Raw genomic sequence first — 21,795 nt, 5'->3', positions numbered from 1 at the left:
CTATGATTGCAGAGTCAACCTCATTCAGGAAATACCCTACATGCATGACCTCTTGATGGAACTGCAAAAGGTAAGGGGTAAGAGTCTCTAGTATTGTGCTGTAGGGAAACTGTCGGGACTCGGCGTTTTGCCTGGCGCCATACCAGCCATTGCATCTCTGATCTTTTCTGTGAGAGGTTCGTCCAGTGCACGAGTTTCAAGGGGGGGCCAGTGAGTGGAAGTGAGTCGAGGAAGGCCCGGGTTACCGCCACATCTCTAGCCGCGGGTCTGGAATATAGATTTTGGTAGTAAAATGCAAAAGTCTGCCCAATCTCCAGTAGGGAGCGCTGAGGTTGGCCATAGACATGGAGGACTTCCGGAACGATCGAGGTGGCCTGCGAATGTGAAGCCAGTCAGTAAAGTAACTTCCCATTTTTGTCCCCCCAGTCGAAGATTCTGGCCGTTGAGACCCTCATAAGGTGTTTGGCTGCCTCAAGGGAGTGTAACCTGATATCCTCCCTGATGAGACCCAGTCGGCGAGAGACATCCCCCTGTGGGTCCGCATTCAGCTTTTGTTCCAACTGGAGATCCTGAGCCTTCAGCCGGGTAATCGGAGCCGATCGGCCGTGCTCTTTGCCACTGATGTATTGTTTGGTGAAGCCGCGCAGTGTTGCTTTACTAGTTGACCATAGTGTGCCTATCTTGGCCACGGAACTGACACAAAGAATGATAGTAGTTCGGACCGAAGGCTGCATATAAACTTTGTCCTGGGGGTACCAGGCATTCATGCGCCATATAGGCTGCTGACCTTCCATGGGGTGTCCCAGGCACAGCAACCGGGGGGGGGGGGGGATCCAGTCTATCCATGGGGGAGTGTAGTGGGGTGCCGAGGTGTACGTGAATTGCTGACCTCGAGGGTACCAAGATCTCCAGGCGTCGCAGAGTCCACAGGCCATGGCCTAGTATGCGAGATGGCGGCCGCCTAACCAGCAAGACGCTTTGGGGTCAGGAACGGCATTGAAGTCTCCTATCACTGTGAGCCCCTGCGGGGGAAACGGGTAAGGAGATGTGAAAGATCTTGTAGCTTGGAGGCCGGGGACGCGGGTGGTACTTAGACACAGATCAGTAGCACCACTTGGCCCTCCAGCGTGATGTAGCGTCCCTGCAGATCTCGCGTGACGTGTGTGACCACAAGTGGAAAAGAGCGGTGCAGCAGGATGGGGGCCTCCCTTTGGGCCCCATTAGAGAACCCTGCATGATAAATCCTGTTGTAGCCCCTCCGTGCAAGGAAGGGGCAGAGATCCACCAAGAGGTGGATCTCCAGCAGCAGGAGAGCTTCCGGGTAATATCGGTGTGCAAAGGCAAGGACCGCTGCGTGTTTCACTCTGTCTAGCAGCCCGTTAACATTCCAATACATAACCTGAAAGGTCATGTGTGTGGGGTTAGGGTCTATGTCCCCCCCCCTGGTAGAGCCCCAGGAAGCTCTACCAGTTGTGCCAGTGGAAAGAAGGAATCGAGTTACGCTTGGACTGCGCATTCACATATGGTATGTGCGTTTCTTAACCTGAGTGGGGGAAAAACAAGGTTTCCGCTTCAGTCAACCTGGCTGAGGCATTACGGAGATCCTGGTGCAGAAGACAAATGTCCATCCGCACCTATCCTATCTTGTTCTCCTCCGCTGACTGCGAGGTCTGGTTTGCCTGAAGTATCGTGGCGAGATCTGAGTGGGAGGGTCCAGGTCAGTCACCTCCCGGGTGGTCCGAGGAGTTGATAGAGGGCCCGGCTGTGTACTGGTCCATCTTTGTCTGTGTGGTGCCCAAGTAGGCTGGCCTATCCTTGTCCATCTTAGCGCAGCGAGGATGGCGCAGGCCAAAAAATCTGTCTATCTAAATTGTGCCAGGTTCTCCGACAGCAATGTCCATGGAAAGGGCAGAGGAGGGGGCGGCCCTGGATATTTACTCCGTCAGAGCAATCACCTGAGGTGGAATCGCAGCGGTAGGGGCCCACAGTTGTCTAATCCAGCGGAGGTCTCCCAAGGTTAATGGAGAACTGGGATTACAAGTACCATTTAGCTTCTGAGGTCACTATGATATGTTGGCTTATTGTCTCATTCCACCAACTGTCTACCCTTGCCAATTTTTCCCTTGTACTGGGAGGGGGACAGGACACTGCATTATGGAAATTGAAAAATGAGACGGCTGTGGCTTTCAGAAAAATATTTTGTTCTCATGAGTTGTATTTGTATGTTGCTGCAATGGATTAATGTATGCTCTACTAGTTGTATATCTGTCAGTAAAAGATTGATTACAATTCGTAAATCCCAAAAATGAGTGGCTGCTATTGCAAACATTTTTATTGTAATTTTGATGACACAAAGGTGTTTAAGAGGGTCCTTGAAACAAGAAATGAAAGAACAGGACTTTGCTGAGAATTTTAAAGGTTAATCCAACGTTATTGCTTCATGCCTATGCGTCTATTCCCTAAGTGAATATTTTCATGACTTTTGTGAGAAGAAAGATTTTCAGATTTGATGTACTTAATTAACATAAGTTTGTTTTTCATTTATTTGTTTTCTATCTATAGGCCAAAGGCGCATTGCTTCAACTGTGGCTCTGAAGACCACCAGTTAAGAGACTGTCCACAGGTATGTTCCTTTCATATCCCAGTTGAAAGCTCGCATTGGCATTCACTTCAAATAGTTAGCTAAATGTGGTTAGAGCAATGATGATGCCTATGTCCCTTAAATACCATATATTCAGATTTGCATTCACTCTGAACCTTTTTTGTGCAGATTATATGTCAGTGTCAACTTGTTCTTGTGGGGTTTGACTTTTGAGCTGGGTGTTCACAGTTTGAAGTCCTTTGTATTCCAAATACACCTCTACATGATTCGAATATCATGAGGGCTCTCTATTTATTCATATTTATTTTCTGCCCCTCTTATTAGCCCCTTCGCTGCTAGGCCTCCGCCTCCCCCCAGCCTTTTTTTGGCTATCTGGGGTAGTTCCCGCTTAGGCCCCTGTAACGTTTTGACCACATAAGGTATCCACGCCAAATTTGCGTCCTTTTTTTCCTACATCATGGGGATTCTAAAGCTACCAAGGGTTTGTGTATTGCCCTGGAGGGGGTCCAGAAATTAGCCAAAATACAGCAACATTTTGGTTTTTTTTGTTGAAAAATTGTAAAAGGGTTCAAGATGAGTCTGTTTTTTCCCTGCACATGGTATCAAAAAAGAGGTTGTGGTGCTGAAATCACAATCTTCCCAGCTTTCAGGGGCAAGCAGACTTTTGTCAGAAAACCAACATTTTTTACGCATTTCTGTGGTGGAAAGTTCTGGAATCTGCGTGGATCCACAAAATTCCACCCACCACGTTCCCCAAAGTCTTCCGAGAAAGTGTACCTCACTTGTGTGGGTAGGCCTAGTGCCTGTAACCGGACCAAAACGCAAGGTGGGCACACTACATTTTCACATTAAAAAATTACCCTTTTTTTGCAAAGTGCCTAGCTGTAGTTTTTTAACCCTAGCTTTGCCGCCACCGAAACCTAGCAAACCTATACATTTTTGAAAACTAGACACCCGGGGGATGCCAGGTAGGTATGGCTTTCGTGGATCCCCCAACATTTTCTTACCGAGAATCCCCTGCAAACCTCACATTTAGCTTAAAAATCACTTTTTCCACACATTTGTGTGTGAGAAAGGTATGGCATCACTGGGTTGACAGATTTCCTACCATCCAGTGCTCCCCCAGGTCTCCCGATAAAAATGGTTCCTCACTCGTGTGGGAGGCCCAAGTACCTGCAACAGGCAAAGGCCCAAAACTTATTGAGGTGACATCAAAATTGCCCATCACAAAATGACCTGGTTTTGCAAGGGGGGTCACCTGGGTTTTTGGCCCCGTGCTCGGCGGACAGCTAGGGAAACCTAACAAACCCACACATTTCTGAAAACTAGACATCTGAAAGAGACACGTTAGCGATAGATTGCTTACCTTAGAATACCCCCGGACAGTTTTTCGTCAGCAGTACCCCTGCGCGTCTGAAGGTGGCGTTCGTTGCTGGCGTCGTATGCGCCAAGATGACGTCACGGAGACTACTTGGGCGGCCACCCATGTGTTTTCTTTTTCCACGCCAGAACGCACAGATCCGCTTGGAGCACGTACCCTAGTCACTTTCTGACTAACTTTTTTGAGACTTTTTGTCTCCATTATTTTAGTCTTTGACTCCTGGTGCCACATAGGGATGCCTGGGTTTAAATCCTGTGGGGCCTGTCGCCGTATGATGGCGGTGGCCGGCCCCCATGGCGTCTGTCGTCTGTCTCTAATGTCTGGAGCGCCACCATGACTCCCCGTCATGTTCCGACTGTCTGGCCATGGCTCCGAAGGTCTTACGGGAGCGGTCCCGTAAGCTGCTGGAGGCCCGGCAGTGGCCTCTGCGCCGTTCGAGATCCAGGGGTCGATCGAGGTACCGACCGCGGAGCCATCCTCTCCTCGGGGTCGAAGTCTTCACACTCTGAATCGGGTAAGAGACGTCATAAAAAGAAGTCGAAGAAGTGTTTACGCTCTCCGCCGTCCCCCCTTCTGTCTCCGTGAGGAAAATTGAATTTTGCCTTGTCATGTGTCCCTACGTGTTCCCCATTATATGTTATATGCGCATGATCGATATGCATATGTTCCCCCTTGACCGAATAAAGACGCAATTATAGTTGTGTCCAACGTTAGTATGCCAGTTTCCAGTCCTCGTGAAAGCAACGAGTATTAGGCCTATGTTGCCAACGTTTTACATTGTGCGCGTTAATTCATCGAGTTGTCCCCGTTTCTAGGCCTCAAAGGGCCCGGACACCAGATTCAAGCTCCAGTCTCCTGAAACCACTCCGAGGAGCGATGCAGCCCCTCCCGCATCCCTGACCCTTCGCTTACTTTCTGCCAAGCAACGCGGTGCCCGGCCTGGCCTGCCTGCCTGCCTGCCAAAGAATATGTTATGCTTCTAGTTATCAGTTCAGCTCCCCGGCTTCACATTCCTAAGCTAACGATCCGCATAAACATCTTCAGCTATAGTCTAGTCATCCTGTCTCCATGCAAGGGAATTACTGAATTAATATCCATAGAAGATTCATCGCACACGCAATACACAAAGAATATATGTATGCACCAGCCTTGGTGTCAAGTAGCCTTTGCGCTGATGACTTTTAGATTCAATCAACATGTACTCCAAACACCAGATAACAGATATGCTATAGGCACATGTCGTCCTGACATCCCAGACTTTAGTCTCCTCTTCTAGTGTAGAAGTCAGAGCCCCCAGCTCTCCCTAGTTACACGTCATGGCCCGTTTGCGCGCACCAGTAGGTTAAAGGTTCCAGCTGCCCAGGTAGCCCCCTCCATGTATCCACCCATTTATGACACTTCTGTGACGTTTTCATCACATGTCTTTGTGCACGCCCTGTGCACGCCTTCTTTATACGCCCATATGTTCTTATCTTACGTTTGTCACTTGTTACGCCTACTGTATGCAATGTAATTGTACTGTTTTACTATATATACTAAGTAATGTTAATGAGACGTTGCAGCTGCCATTCCATTCCATTGCATGCCACTTCATGGTCTTTAGGCTCGTGCCATCCGATTAAAGCCATTCTGACTCAGATATCACGGATCCTGCCTCTCATTTATTGAGCTATCTGTTTTGGTTAATGTATAGAAAAATAGTACCGGTAATTAATTATTTATTTACCACAAGAATGGCGCCCGAATAGGGACGAGCCCCTTCCCCACGCGCCGGCGATGTAACGCAGGCCCCCTGACCCTTCTGCAGCCGTGACGGACCTCTACTGCGCACCTGCAGATATTTCTGCTCAAGTCTCCCTCAGGCCCACGGAGGAGACGGAGACTGCGGTCCGGCATCCAGACGAGGCGGTGAGGAAGGCGGGTCGTTCCGACCAGAGCCCAAGTCGAGAGAGCAAGGTCCGAGGTATCCAGAGGCCCACCTGTAACCGAAGCCCGAAGCGCATGCGTAGTGCGTAGCAGTAACCAGACGTCGTAGCAGTCCAGTCCAGTCCGAGGCCTTCAGTTTACTTCCCGGTGAGTACCGTTGCTGGGGGTATCTAGACGGGTGTTCATTAATTTGTGCCCGGTCCGACGGGTTTGGGTACACAGATCCGGTCCGACGTGTTCACCTAGGTGGATACGGTATGACGCGTCTCTTTAGGAGACCGGTATGTTCTGTGCTGTTTTAGCAGTGCATCCAGAAATTCTAGTAAGTCCGTTCTCGAGAAATTCAAGTATTGTGTTTTCAATGTATCAGGTAGTATTCTGTTCGAACTGTTATTAATGTGTTCTTGATGTCGTGGTATGGATGATTGTTTTGCTATTCATTACTGTGTTCATTGTGTATTGTGTTCAAGTTCAAGTACGGTTCAAATATGCCGCTGTTTTCGAAGTTACGTCAAATAAAAACCTGAAAAGGGTTACTCGAAGAATCAGTTCCTGTCCCTCCTAGGGACAGTCCTGGACATTTCATGTATCACAAGCATGGCTTAGATGCCATACTGTATCTAGATTTATGGGTTGATTACGCCAAGCATCTCGAAGAGAAATATAGATGGCCTGTATCAGGTACATGGGATGCCGAGTGCATCATGAGAGTAGAAAAAGCATTATGGAAAAAGAAAGCCAGACAGTCCCAGAAGGATGCCATAGAATTATGGCGTAAAGAATCTCATAAAAGAACAGAGAAGGAATTCAGAAAAGCAGAATTAAGTAGGGAATCCTCAGAAAAAGCCCAAGAAAGGGAATTAATCGAAGAAGGTGAACGAGTTAGAGCAGAACAGTCAGACAGACAGAGAAATGCCCTTATTAAAGGTATGTATCCCCTTCTCGCCGAGGGTTTGCCGAAGGCGACCCCGGAAGTACTCCATAATTTACCGCCTCCCTTGGTTCCGACTAAGCTGCGTCATAAACCGACTGCAGCCGAAATTTTTCTTTCTTCCTATTTAGACGACACTGTTCCCGAATATGCTAATACAGATCCTACCCCGCCAGGCCAAGTTCAAGTCCAGCATCCTGTTAATAATGTAATTCCTGTGCCTCCAGTCGTTGGTCCTGTCCATGCGCCAGTACCCCAGGACCAACCCACATTACGTATGCCTACTTTACCAGTCACTTCATCAGCACATTCAGTATTAACCGATGATTCCAGTTCAGGAGGGGCAGGGGGAGGTGCTCCTACCACCCCGCCTCAAACAAAGCGCCTGACGCTGAGAGATGCAGCATTACAGCGTACGCCAAAAGTGGCTACGTATGAAGCCCTCAAGAAGTTCCTTACTGATTGTAGATATGATCCAGTGCCAGGCGAAGATCACATGATATTATACTCCGTACGTTTACGATGAGTTGCAAACTTCTTGATCACCATATCAGATATGAAAGAACATTTAGACAGAATATATCATTTTATCCGAACAGGGGAGAACCCAGAAAGTATTCACGAAGCTATGGCACACAGGAAAGTCGAGATTCAAGGCATGATTTTGCAATTTCTAATAAATTGTTTAATAAGAGAACAGGATCATCCTGACAAAAAGTCCAGAAGAGATGAAAGTCCTGACAAAATGGAGTGACAATATCGCAGATGGAAAACACAAGACACAAAATAGTATAGAAACGATGTACAGAAAGATCCGTAAAGAAATTATAGGTATACACGAGAGAGAGAAAGCAAGAATAGTAGCAGACAAAGAGAATGATTCCTCGAACGAAGATGTAGACACCGAGAATCCCAGCAGAATAGCGTATGTAGGTAGAGCGAGACCGTCAGACACACACGTCCAGACTACAAGAAAGCTTTTCCTCCTCCCGTACCTGAACAGTGTTCTCTTGAACAAGTATTCCAGGCTACAGATAAAGTTCTGAAACTACGAATAGGTTATAGTGAGCTTAGTACCATGCATGAACAAGAACTAGCCCGATCAGCAGTCCGGTGGGTTAGTGATTCTGCCACGTTTCCAGACGAAGTAGTGGCTCAAATGTTTCTGAAACTGCCCCAGCCGAGCAGCGACTGGTGGGTATGTACATGATCCAGCACCTCATTACACTATACGAGAGTCAGCATTCTGATCCAGGTCCCTTATATAATGTATTGAACGAGTTACTCTCAAACAGATGGAAAGGTCTAGGTACCGATTTAATTAGTGTCATTTTAGAACAGCGCCATAAATACAGAACGTTCCTGACTCCGCATTTTGTTCCTGTTTCACCTCCGTTCTACATAGACAGACAGAATCCGTTACGAGAAGTGCATCCAGTTAAGGGAGCGGGGGGTAATCTCGAACGAGTATTTGTTTACACCCCTATCACGAAAATAGAACTACTAGAAATGAAAAAGTTAATACCCTGTCACGATAAAGATCCAGCAGGGTTCCACCGAGAATTAAAAGACATGCTCCGTATGGGAGAATACACGTATCCTGATATCATCAAAATGTTAAAGGTCCTGTTGCCTGCGGACATATATGAAAAACTCAAAGAAAAAGAATGGGAGGTGGGAGAGAAAAAGATAGACTGGACCGCATTAGAGACTGAAGATAATGCACGAGTCCCAGGTACTGGTCTTGGGGATAAAGCCAAAGAGTTGCCCGAATTGTTAATACAGGTCTTGCCAAGATTACTAGCCACGAAAAAGGAAGATTGGGATGCCATCTCAGCCTGTAAACAGAAACAAGACGAAGACACTAGTGATTTTTATTCCAGATTTGAGAAATGTTTCATTATTAATAGCGGCCTGAAAACAAGTAGTGAGTCATATCCACATCTTTTTGTTACCAAACTAGTTGAGAATTCATTACCGCAAGTTAAAAATAGAGTACTGAAAGTCGAGAGTACTTGGCAAGCTAATACCCCATCTCAAATGCTCCAGATGCTACAATACCACCAGAATAGAATCAGGGAAGAGCAAGAACACGAAAGGAGACGTATGAAAGACACGAAAATGAAAGTACTAGTTGCACAGTCTGTTCCACAAGACAGTCAGAAGAGGGGTCCGAACCAGACTAGTCATTCTGCAGCTCCTGTTAAAGGGACCTGCAATTACTGTAAACAACCAGGTCATTATATAAACGAATGTGCAGTTCTGAAACACAACATAGCTACAGGTAAGACGAAAGAGAGACCACGTCCTCCTAGACAAGAACAGGTTCCGCAGAATTCCCAACCGCCGCAGAACGCACAACAGACAGTTACAGTACCGCAGCCTATAGCTGCCACACAACACGTTACACAACAGATGTACCAGTACGCCCAGTCAGATTATCCAGAATATCAGCAGTATTCATGAAACAGCCTAGAGAGGGAGGTTGGCTTGCCTCTCATCGAGGTTCCTGTAGATCAAGAGGGTCCCTATGTACACAGTCAAGTATTAGGGAAAGACAAAGTTTCTGATTGATACAGGGGCAAGTAGGACTACCATCAGTCATGACGAGGTTCCAGGGGCTCCACTCTCAGGCACAAGAAACGTTTCCCTGGGATTTTCAGGAAAGCCTATTGTTAATGAAATATCGAAACCAGTTTCCCTAGAAGTTGGTCCATTGTCCCGAACTACAGACTTGTTACTCACGAAATCCTGTCCTGAAAATTTACTGGGTATTAAAACATTGAAAGAGTTAGGTGCAGTCATATGTTGTTCCCCAGAAGGAGTGAGATTGTTTTTACGTGACTTTAAAGGTCATTATGTGTTACGTGATTTTGATCCAAGATTACTGAATGTACCACAGCATTTATGGGCGCAAGGTCCAACTGATGTAGGTTGTATGCACATTACACCCTATCGTGTCACTCTGAAACGAGGTGTTGTTTTACCAAGAATCCGACAGTACAAATTGCCACCTGAGGCTGTAGCAGCCTTATCGAAAATTGACGAGCTCATTGCTCAAGGAGTGGTTGTAGAAACTGACTCCAATGTATGTAATTCCCCTATCATTCCAATTCTTAAACGTACTGACCCAAATGCACCTCCAGTTTATCGATTAGTGATCGACCTTCGAGAACTTAATAAATGCATTATTCCCCAGTACCCAGTGGTCCCAGATATCTCTTCCCTATTGACTGCCATTGATTCTGAAGCAGAGTTCTTTACTGTTATTGATCTTAAGAACGCATTTTTTAGTGTCCCCATTCATCCAGACAGCCAGTTTCTTTTCGGATTCTGTTTAAATGGAAGAAGCTATAAATTTACACGAGCTCCTCAAGGTTTCACAGAAAGCCCTAGTATTTACAGTCAAGCACTTAAAAGACAACTAGACAGTATTCACATGCCAACTGACACTGCCCTGCTCCAGTACGTCGATGATCTATTGATCACAGCCCGTACAGAACGTGACTGCGAACGTGCGTCACTCACAGTCCTGTATTTTCTGGCCGAGATGGGGCACAAGGTGTCCCCTTCGAAGCTACAATTCTGTGTCCAGCAAGTGGTATACCTTGGACACTTACTGTCCAAGAGGGGTAGACAGTTGACACCAGACCGTATCCAGTTAATAGCACATCTTCCACAGCCCAAGACACAGAAGGAGGTGCGAGCTTTTATCGGCCTCACTTCTTACTGCAGACAATGGATTCCTCAGTATGCATATCTAGCCAAGCCACTGATACAGTTAACGACACAGGAGGCAGCCACATCGACTGTCCTCCCTTGGACCCAGGAACATACACTTGTTTTTTATGAATTAAAGAAAGCTTTATGTAATGCACCTGTGTTAGCGACACCGAACTACAGTAAGCCTTTTACACTTTTTGTTACTGAACGTGATGGTACAGCATTATCTGTTCTCACACAAGATCAAGCAGGACAACACAAGCCTTGTGCTTATTTTTCTAGCACATTAGATCCAGTAGCCCAGGCGCTGCCTGCGTGCCTCAAGTCAGTTGCAGCCACAGCTCTAGCTATCAGACAAAGTGATTCCATAGTGTTAGGACACTCCCTGACAGTACAAGTTCCACACTCTGTGGAAGTTCTTTTAAACCGAACACAGACTCAGCACTTGACAATTGCACGATTAACAGGTTATGAACTGACACTGTTTCAGCCACACATAGAAATCAGATGCTGCAACATTTTAAATCCTGCTACACTGTTACCCTCGACTGTTCCAAATCCTGCCACACATGACTGTGTGGAAGTTATTAACATCATGACAAAGCCAAGACAAGACTTGACAGACATTACATTACCTGATCCCGACCTGACACTTTACGTGGATGGTTCATGTATGAGAACAAGTACAGGAGAACTAGTAGCCGCGTATGCAGTGACTACTGAAACTGAAGTTATAGAAACACATCGTATTGACACCCTGTCTGCTCAAGCAGCAGAGCTTATCGCTCTGACCCAAGCCTGCATACGAGCCAAGAATCTGAAAGTAAACATATATACAGATTCACGTTATGCATTCGGAGTCGTTCAAGACTTTGGAGTACTCTGGCAAGAAAGAGGTTTCATGACCTCTCATGGAGCCAAGATTCAGCATGGCCCCCCCATTCAAGCTCTGTTAGAAGCAATACATTTGCCGAAAGCCATTGCCATTATGAAGTGCAAAGCACATACGAAAGCCACTGACACCATTTCCCAAGGTAACGATCTAGCAGATCGAACAGCCAAGCTTACAGCTCAGACTCCAGACATTCCAGTTAACACGACAAAAACAGATATTCTAGATCAGACTACTTGTATGACAGTTAAGGACCCTACACGAGATGTACTAGACATACAGTCACATGCTATTCCCGATGAAATCAAGAAATGGTCTGAACAAGGAGGGGTCCAGACAGATCAAGGATGGTTGACGAAGGGAAAAGCCACATGGTTTCTCCCCGACTCTATGGTTCAAGTCATTATTAATACCGCACATAGCCCAGCACATTTAGGAGAGAAAGCCATGATAGACAGTATCCAGAATATTTGGTTTAACAAGCATTTACGAGCAGCAGCCAAACAGAAAGTACGTACCTGTATGATATGTTGTCAGTTCAATCCAGGTAAAGGTATTCCGGTGGAACAAGGTGGATTCCATCCTCCTGACCACCCTTTTGAAGTCCTCCAGATGGATTATATTCAGATGGATCGATGCCGAGGTTTCAAGTATGTTCTCGTGGTAGTATGCGCTTTGTCCAGATGGACAGAAGCATATCCAGTCCCAGATTACACTGCCGCGACCACTGCCAGGCAGTTGGTTCGTGAGTTTTTTCCCCGCTATGGTTTGCCTAGGGTCGTGTATTCAGATAACGGCCAGCCATTCTCATCCGAACTCATGAAACAAGTATCTCTTCTGTTAGGGTACCAGTGGAAGTTCCATTGTGTACGACACCCCGAGGCAGCTGGCCTCGTCGAGAGACATAATCAGACTCTGAAAATCCGCATTGCAAAGGTTTGCGCAGAAAAAGGCGTAGATTGGATGGTAGCTCTGCCAGTCGCCCTTTTTTACATGAGAATGGTCGCTCACCCCCGTTCAGGTCTGTCACCTTTCGAGGTTGTTTTCGGTCGTCCCCCGAACATGTGGGGTACACCAATGCCACGTAATATTAGATGTTGACAGTAATATGCTGACAGATTACCTGGCTTCCTTGATGTCTGCACTACTCTCTTGTCGTTCACAGGTCGCTGCTGCTTTTCCAGACAACACGCGAGTGAAACTGCACGAGGTCGTTCCAGGCGATTTGGTGTTGATCCGGAATTTTGATCGTTCAAGTCCGCTGGAGCCCCGCTGGAAAGAGCCGAAGCTCGTTTTGATGACCACAAGGACAGCAGTCAAAGTGGAGGGCCGCAAGGGCTGGCTCCACTCCAGCCACATAAAACGATTCCATGGACTCCGTCCAAAGACTTTTTTCAAGGACTGCCCCGTTCTCAAGGACTGCCCAGATACTGACTCTAAACTTCCCCTGTTAGAGAAAACTCTGCAGCAGGAGTATAAAATAAAACTGAGGTCTAGCAAGTCAGACAGTTTAATTGTTTAAGTCCCTCTCGGGTGAAGCGGTTAGACAGGTTCCTGACATGTATGAGATAGACCCCCATAGTGAGAGAGTTAGACGAAACTCTAAGAAAATACGTTATTGTAAAAATTTGCGCAGCCGATGCGTAATAACTTTATTGTTTATGTTATTTCTGAGTCTTACGGTTACATGCATAAGTTATGTTTTACATGTATATTTTCCTCCTATTGATTCACATGTACATTTGTCTTCTAATGATACAGTAGAGCACACCTTTAGTGAACTACCTCCTCACGAGTTATCCTACAGACTTGCCATGCGCAACAATACTTTTATCCGAATGTTACACTATTCACACCAGACTAGCAATGCCACTAATTGTTGGGTGTGTGGTCGACTCCCCCCTTTCCAGACGCCGAAGGGAGTTCTGTCACTCTTTCCCTATCCGTTTTCACACAATGGTTCGTGTGGACCATGGTTTACGATAACGTCATCCTCAGACGATAAATCCCTTTTGAATAGAACATGTTTCCCAGACAAGGAAGGACTTTCCCATAGAACAGGGTTAGATCTAGAAAATGAAGTATATGATCTAGGTAATTATTCCTCGAATTTCATGGTTTTGAATGTTCAGTCCGAGACTACTCCAGATTTGCCTGCTATTACAGTCCTACCAGTGAAAGGTGAATTATGTGTCAGAGAATGGTTCAGTACATCTAGGACATAGTGATTGTACTACTGTGGTCGAGTATAATGACAGTGGGAAATCTAATTTCAAAGCCTCACGTCATTCGTATTTTGTATGTGGTCAGACCGCATATGTTAGTCTGCCCCTAGATTGGGATGGAACATGTTACATTGCCTTCCTACTGCCACCAGTTTTCCTAGCCCCATCCGATTATCACAGGAATACATATCTAGTACACGTTAGACATAGAAGGGAGACTGAGTCCCCAATTGTCGATCAAACTGAAACTGCCTTAGAACAGTATACAGACTTCAATAAAGGTTTCTTTTTCTTTATAGGTCCTGTCCAGAATAGTAAACTAATACGTAGGCTAACCAGAACCCTTGAAGCAGTAGTGAATGAGACTACTTCCGCTCTAGGTAACTTAACTGAGGAACAATCTGCTATGAGATTTGTTGTCCTTCAAAATCGCCTTGTCCTTGACGTCATACTGGCCGATAGGGGCGGAGCTTGTAGAGTCATCGGATCTAGTTGTTGCATTTTCATTCCTAATAACGCACCGTCTGTTTATTCAGCTATAACCAGACTTCACAAAATAGCCCATCAGTTACACCAGAATCCAGGCACCTGGACATGGTCCAGTTGGCTCTGGAGTATAATATCTGCCTGGGGATGGAAAGTACTATCATTCCTAGGAGTAGTAGTAATGATCATATTCAGTTGCTGTCTCTGTTTACAATGTGGCCCTGCGATTTGCGGCTTGTGCGCTACCTCTTGTATTCCAAGTCCTAAGTCCCATTCCAAGAAGATTCGAGACGAGCAAATGATGCTCTATGAACAGATAGATGGTATCATGAATATTGATGTTTCCTGATGGAAACGTAGGGCACAAGGAGGGAATGAGGAAAATTGAATTTTGCCTTGTCATGTGTCCCTACGTGTTCCCCATTATATGTTATATGCGCATGATCGATATGCATATGTTCCCCCTTGACCGAATAAAGACACAATTATAGTTGTGTCCAACGTTAGTATGCCAGTTTCCAGTCCTCGTGAAAGCAACGAGTATTAGGCCTATGTTGCCAACGTTTTACATTGTGCGCGTTAATTCATCGAGTTGTCCCCGTTTCTAGGCCTCAAAAGGGCCCGGACACCAGATTCAAGCTCCAGTCTCCTGAAACCACTCCGAGGAGCGATGCAGCCCCTCCCGTATCCCTGACCCTTCGCTTACTTTCTGCCAAGCAGCGCGGTGCCCGGCCTGGCCTGCCTGCCTGTCTGCCAAGAATATGTTATGCCTCTAGTTATCAGTTCAGCTCCCCGGCTTCACATTCCTAAGCTAACGAACCGCATAAACATCTTCAGCTATAGTCTAGTCTTCCTGTCTCCATGCAAGAGAATTACTGAATTAATATCCATAGAAGATTCATAGCACACGCAATACATGTAGAATATATGCATGCACCAGCCTTAGTGTCAAGTAGCCTTTACCCTGATGACTTTTAGATTCAATCAACATGTTCTCCAAACACCAGATACCAGATATGCTATAGGTACATGTCGTCCTGACATCCCAGACTTTAGTCTCCTCTTCTAGTGCAGAAGTCAGAGCCCCCAGCTCTCCCCAGTTACACGTCATGGCCCGTTTGCGCGCACCAGTAGGTTAAAGGTTCCAGCTGCCCAGGTAGCCCCCTCCATGTATCCACCCATTTATGACACTTCTGTGACGTTTTCATCACATGTCTTCGTGCACGTCCTGTGCACGCCTTCTTTGTACGCCCATTTGCTCTTATCTTACGTTTGTCACTTGTTACGCCTATTGTATGTAATGCAATTATACTGTTTTCCTATATATACTATGTAATGTTAATGAGACGTTGCAGCTGCCATTCCATTCCATTGCATGCCACTTCATGGTCTTTAGGCTCGAGCCATCCGATTAAAGCCATTCTGACTCAGATATCACGGATCCTGCCTCTTACTTATTGAGCTATCTGTTTTGGTTAATGCATAGAAAAATAGTACCGGTAATTAATTATTTATTTACCACACAAGGGGGCCCGGGGGTACCTTCCCCGCGGCTCCGTTGAAGCCTGTGAGTCCCGCAGCCTACCCACCTCCTACCCACCTTATCCAGGTCTGTCTGCGACTCCGGCCCTGGTGCAAGATTTTCTTGCTGCCTTGGACTGCCTTTTCAGGCCTCTGGCTCCCGCCGGCACGCATTCGGGCCCCGCTGTCCCACCTGAGGGACCTCCTTGCCACCGGCTCCGGTACTGGCGACGGCGGTGCTGGCTCCGGCCCGTTAGGTCCTCCGCTGGCGGCCCCGGCGCTGCACGGTCCGCCGGCGATGGGTTCCATTTGTACCACCTCCACCCTTGCCCGTGTTTTCAGACAATTTTGCTCCGGGTTGGGACCCTAACTGGGATTTGGAGCCGGATCGGCGCCGTTCCCCCATTTATATTTCCCTGTCCCTCCCTCGCTGCCGCAGCCTGTGCCTCGGGCAGTGGAGGAGGCGGATGGCTGGGAGGGGTCTGAGGACCCTTTTGCACGGCAGTGTGAGTCTGAACAGGAGTGGGCAGAAGAGTCGGAGGATGCAGGTGGCCTTGAACTCTGCTCTGAGCCTGGTTTCCTTTCTCCTCCTGCTGTGGCCATGGGGGAGGGCGCCACATACACTGTGGGGCTCTGTAGAGCAGCTGAGGCCCTTGACCTCGACCTGCCAACAGTAACTCTAAAAAGTAACCTCACTGAAGTCCTTCAGCCGGCGGCAAGCTCTACGGAGCCTCTGCTACCGTTCAATGAGGAGTTAACAGATGCGTTAATGGGCACCTGGTCTAGGCCAGTCACTGGGGTCCCTGTGGATAGGAACGTGGCCAGGTGTTGTCGCCCGGCCCCGGGTAACCCTGCGTTTTTAACAACCCACCCACATCCGGAGAGCCTGGTGATCCAAGCCTCTACCTCCCAAAGCGCATTCCCTACCGCTCCGCTGAATAAGTAATCTAAGAAGCTGGAACAGTTTGGCAAGAAACTGTTTTCGGCTGCAGTCGATGAACACCGTATGCCTCGTGGGCCCCAACTCTCACCTTGTGTGCGACACGGTTGTGCAGACGCTGCCTCAGTGTCCGGAGGTAGTTCGGGCAGTGCATTCCCAAGCTGTGCCTGAGGGGAAAGATGCAGCAAAGTTTGCTATCCGGTGTGGACTGGACACCGCAGACTCTTTGGGTAGGGCGATTTTCCACCACAGTGGCCCTCCGTCGTCACGCCTGGTTACGATCCACTGGGTTTTCATGGGATGTTCAGAGTTCCCTTATGGACATGCCTTTTGATGGTACCCGCCTGTTGGGCAATAAGTTATAAAGTGCGCTGGAGTGTTTTAAGGACTCCCGGGCTATGGCCAAGTCCTTGGGCCTCTCCACCACGTGACCGGCCACATCTGCTTTTCGTTTCTTTTGTGGCCACGGAAGGGGCGCCCGACACGTAGGGTAGGGTGATTTCCACCACAGTGGCCCTTCGTCGTCACGCCTGGTTACGGTCCACTGGGTTTTCTGGGGATGTTCAGAGTTCCCTTATGGACATGTCTTTCGATGGTACCTGCCTGTTGGGCAATAAGGCATAAAGTGCCCTGGAGTGTTTTATGGACTCCCGGGCTATGGCCAAGTCCTTAGGCCTCTCCACCACGTGACCGGCCACATCTGCTTTTCGTTCCTTTTATGGCCACGGAAGGGGCGCCCGACACGTTCGTTCAGCCAAAGGCCTGCGCAGAACCAACCTCCGCGCGGACATGGTTCCCACCGGGGCGGGACAGTGTGTGGGAAGGTCCACTTCCACAGCATCCTCCTCAAAACCTTCCTAGTCTGAGCTTTCGGGTGTACCCCACTCTGGTGGGCGGCAGGATTCGCCATCTCCTCCTCCACTTGGGACAGGTGGGTGCTGCAAATCGTCAGAAGGGGCTACTCCTCCCCTTTGAGTCTGCCCCCCAGCCATGCCACCTCCGTTCCACCGCATGTCGGGGGGACACTTTGTTCTTCTCCAACAGGAAGTCACGGCCCTCTTGGCCAAGGGGGCCATATAGTGCGTTCCTGGGCCAGAAGTAGGTCGTTGTTGTTTCCACTACTCTCTGCTCCCCAAGGAGGAGTAAGGGTGCCTGCGCCCTATCTTGGACCTCAGGAACGTCAACCGCTTCCTCCGGAAGGAGAAGTTCAAAATGTTGACTCTGGCTCAGGTCTTGGCTGCCCTCGACCCTGGAAACTGTATGGTAGCGTTGGACTTGCAGGATTAATTTTTTCATATCCCCCGTCCTGCTGACACACAGGCGTTACCTGCGGTTCACGATAGGCCAAGAGCACTTTCAGTTTGCCGTGCTCCCCTTTGGTCTTACCAGTGCCCCTTGGGTGTTCACGAAAGTGTTGGAGGGGGTTGCAGATCAGGGGTTCCTGTCTTCCCCTAGCTCGACAACTGGCTGTTGAAGGCGTGCTCGCCCCAGGCAGTCATCTCCCATCTCCAGATTACAGCCGACCTCCTGCATTTGCTGGGGTTTGTCGTCAACCTGCCAAAGTCGCAACTGAGTCCCTCTTAGAAGCCCCCCTTCATCAGAGCGGTTCTGGATTTGACGCAGTTTCGTGTTTATCCTCACGGGCAGCGAGTCCAGGATATTCAGGCTATGATTCCGATCTTTCAGCTTCTAATCCAGGTTTCTGTCAGGATGACCCTCCAGCTCCTGTGCCTCATGCCCTCCTGCATCCTGTTAGTGCAACATGCCAGATGGCATATGCGGGCTCTGCAGTGGGACCTGAATTTCCAGTGGGCACAGCATCTGGGCAACCTGTCAGATCATGTCCAGATCTCGGAGGGCACTGCAGGACAATTGCAGTGGTGGCTCACGAACCCGATTGGCTCAATGGCAGATCCATCTCCCTTCCCCAACAGGAGCACACAGTGGTGACGGATGAGTCCCTCCTGGGATGGGGCGGCCGCTAGGGAGAGTCGGAGATCAGAGGCCTCTGGTCTCCAGCAGAGTCCTGACTCCACATGAATCTTTTGGAGCTTTCGGCGATCCGACTTGCACTGAAGGCATTCCTTACCTCTGGCCAGGGAAGTGTGGTGCAGGTGTTCACGGACAACACCACCGCCATGTGGTATTGCATATCGCCTTTGGAACACTTTCCCCTTGGAGATCAGATCTTGCCCGGATCTTATGCCCTTTAGGAAAGCCTTAAAAACATGGCTTTTTAAACCAGCGTATCACTGATTGCCCTTCCTCTCGCCTCAGGATTCGTTCTGTCTACTCTAGCGCCAGGAAACCAACCGGTGGCAGTGCGCTCAATAAATACTTTTTAACTTTAACATTGCAGCAAACAGGGCGGGGTGGGGTTGTGGACCCTAGGTCAGAAGGCTCTGGACATGGATGGAACATTAAGGCATTACCTTGGTGGTTCAACATCTGGCAGGTTCTCTGAACGCCAGGGAGGGACTAATTCCGTCACCGGTGCATGATGGATCACGAATGGCGTCTGAACTCTGATGTGGCGCAAGGTCTCTTTCTGCAGTGGGGAGAGCCTTGGATAGATCGATACGCCACAGAAGAGAACGTGCAATGTAATCAGGTCTGCGCGTTGGAATTTCCAAGGCGGCACTCGCTTAGGGACGCTTTTTGTTGCGAGTGGAGCTGTGGTCTGTTGTACGCCTTTCCGCCTATACCACTACTGCCCAGAGTGCTGCAGAAGATTCGCCGTGACTGGGCCCAAGTCATTCTTGTGGCTCTGGATTGGGCACGAAGATACTGGTATCCCGAGCTACTCAGCATGGCGATCGATCCCCCGATCCAACTGCCTCTTCAGGAGGATCTTCTGTCGCAGCATCAGGGGACGGTCCTCCACCTGAACCTGCCCAGCTTGAGCGGCGACAGTTGACAGCTTTCGATCTTCCTACCGAAGTCAGTGATGTCATTCTGGCAGCCAGGCGTCCCTCCACTAAGATGGTTTACGCCTGCAGGTGGAACAAGTTCGTGGCATGGTGCTCAGCGAAGGCTATCGATCCCCTTTCTGTCCCTCTTTTCGAGGTCCTTCTGTTGAGGGAGAGGTGTGGCGCCGCGGCCAGGGCGACTGACGCTGGAATCTGGGGATCAGGGTTCGATCCCGGGTCCGGCGGCAGGTTAGCCCAGCACCATGCGACTCTGGGCAATAGCTTGCTTAATCTTCCCGACGGCCCCCAGCGCCTAGAGACCCTAACGGGTGATTGTGCGCTATACAAATGTGGATTATTATTTATTATTATTTCTCTTTGCCCCAGCAGGGCTCTGCTCTGGGCACTATCAAAGGTTATCTTTCAGCCATCTCCGCCTTTCTCCGGCTTCCAGATCAGCCTTCTCTTTTTAAGTCCCCGTTTGTTAATCGTTTCCTCAAAGGCATTACGCACACGTTTCCTCCCTTGCCTTATATAATACCTCAATGGGACTTAAATCTTGTCTTGACCGCTCCCTTTGAGCCCCTTCATAACTGTCCCTTACGTCTTCTCACTCTAAAGATGGCTTTCCTGGTAGCTATACCCTCTGCCAGAAGTGAGTGAGCCCCAGGCTCTTCCTTCTAAACCTCCTTTTCTTTCTGTTCATCCAGACAAGGTGGTTTCAAGGACTTGTCCTTCGTTCTTGCCAAAGGTTGTCACACCCTTCCACATCGGGCAGACATCACTTTGCCCACCTTCTTTCCCCCTCTGCATCCTTCAAAAGAGGACAAGAGGCTCCACCTTCTGGACCCAAACCGTGCGTTCTCGTTTTATCTGAAGCGCACACAACAGTTCCGGGTGGATGACCAACTTTTTGTTGTCTACGTGGGCACCAAAAAAGGTCGGGCCGTGCACCATCAATCTCTCTGTGGGTCATTCTGTGCCTCAAAGCATGCTACTCGTTAGAATGGGCAAGCAACCCCACTGGAGGCTCCTCCTTAGCCACCAGGGCAACGGCAGCCACTACTGCCTTGGGGCGCGGCTTTCCCTTGCAGGACATTTAACAGGCACCTATGTGGGCCTCGCTGCACATGTGTACCAAGCATTATTGCCTTGACAGTCCAGTCCAGAGAGACGGCTTCATTGGCCGTTCAGTTCTGTATGACTTTCTCGTGTAATCTTGTTCGCAGACCCACCACCGGAGTTGGTATTGCTGGGGTATCTATTCTAAGGTAAGGAATCTATCTCTAACGTGTCTCTTACAGATATATCGTTACACAAGTAGTAACTTGTGCACCCCGGGTATTCCAGGGAGGTATGGCTTGCGTGGATCCCCTAACGTTTTCTTACCCAGAAAGTTGTGGCATCACTGGGCTGACACAAATTTCCTACCACCCAGTGTCCCCCGCAACCCACCTTCCCCCCAGGTCTCCCGATAAAAAATATGCCTCTCGTGTGGAAGGCCCAAGTACCCGCAACAGGCAAGGGCCCAAAACGAATTTCGACGACATCAAAATTGCCTATCACAAAACGACCTGGTTTTGCAAGGGGGGTCACCTGGGTTTTTGGCCCGGTGCTCGGCGGCCAGCTAGGGAAACCTACCAAACCCACACATTTTGAAAACTAGACACCCGGGGCATTCCAGTGAGGTATGGCTTGCATGGATCCCCCAACGTTTTCTTACCCAGAATCCCCTGCAAACCTCATTTAGCTGAAAGAATCACGTTTTCTACACATTTTTGTCTGGAAAAGCTGTGACATCACTTGTTGACACAAATTTCCTACCACCCAGTGTACCCCCAGGTCTCCTGATAAAAATGGTGCCTCACTCGTGTGGGAGGCCCAAGTACCCGCAACAGGCAAGGGCCCAAAACGTATTAAGGCGACATCAAAATTGCCTATCACAAATTGTTTTGGGCTCTTGCCTGTCGCGGTTACTTGGGCCTCCCACGCGAGTGAGGCACCATTTTTATCGGGAGGCCTGGGGGAGCACGATGGTGGTAGGAAATTTTTGTTCTGGTGCTCATGACGGAACCATTCCGTCATGAGCACCAAAAGGGTTAGTATTTATCCATATTTTGTGTGTTTTGAAAATAGATTCAATTGGAGAATCGTATTTTCCACATTTATATAACTGAAAAACATGCAATCCTACTTTCCCTATCGTGCTTTAGCAAATGAAGAAATCAAATTTACTAAAACATCACATCCATAGGTAAA

General features: G+C 48.4%; 1 protein-coding gene across 2 annotated transcripts in view; it reads left to right on the top strand.

Moving 5' to 3' along the window:
• ZCCHC8 (zinc finger CCHC-type containing 8) overlaps positions 1-21,795 on the top strand; it is a 309,991-nt gene that overhangs the window by 130,201 nt on the left and 157,995 nt on the right. For both annotated transcript variants that reach the window (XM_078667571.1, XM_078667572.1), the window contains exon 8: positions 2,563-2,623. In XM_078667571.1, coding sequence (XP_078523697.1) covers positions 2,563-2,623 — 61 coding nt within the window. The remainder of the gene's footprint in view (positions 1-2,562; positions 2,624-21,795) is intronic.

This window comes from Lissotriton helveticus, chromosome 11 (assembly GCF_964261635.1).
Source record: "Lissotriton helveticus chromosome 11, aLisHel1.1, whole genome shotgun sequence".
NCBI classification, from domain to species: domain Eukaryota; kingdom Metazoa; phylum Chordata; class Amphibia; order Caudata; family Salamandridae; genus Lissotriton; species Lissotriton helveticus.
The sequence above is the reverse complement of the archived record's forward strand: the minus strand, read 5'-3'. Positions and strand labels throughout refer to the sequence as shown.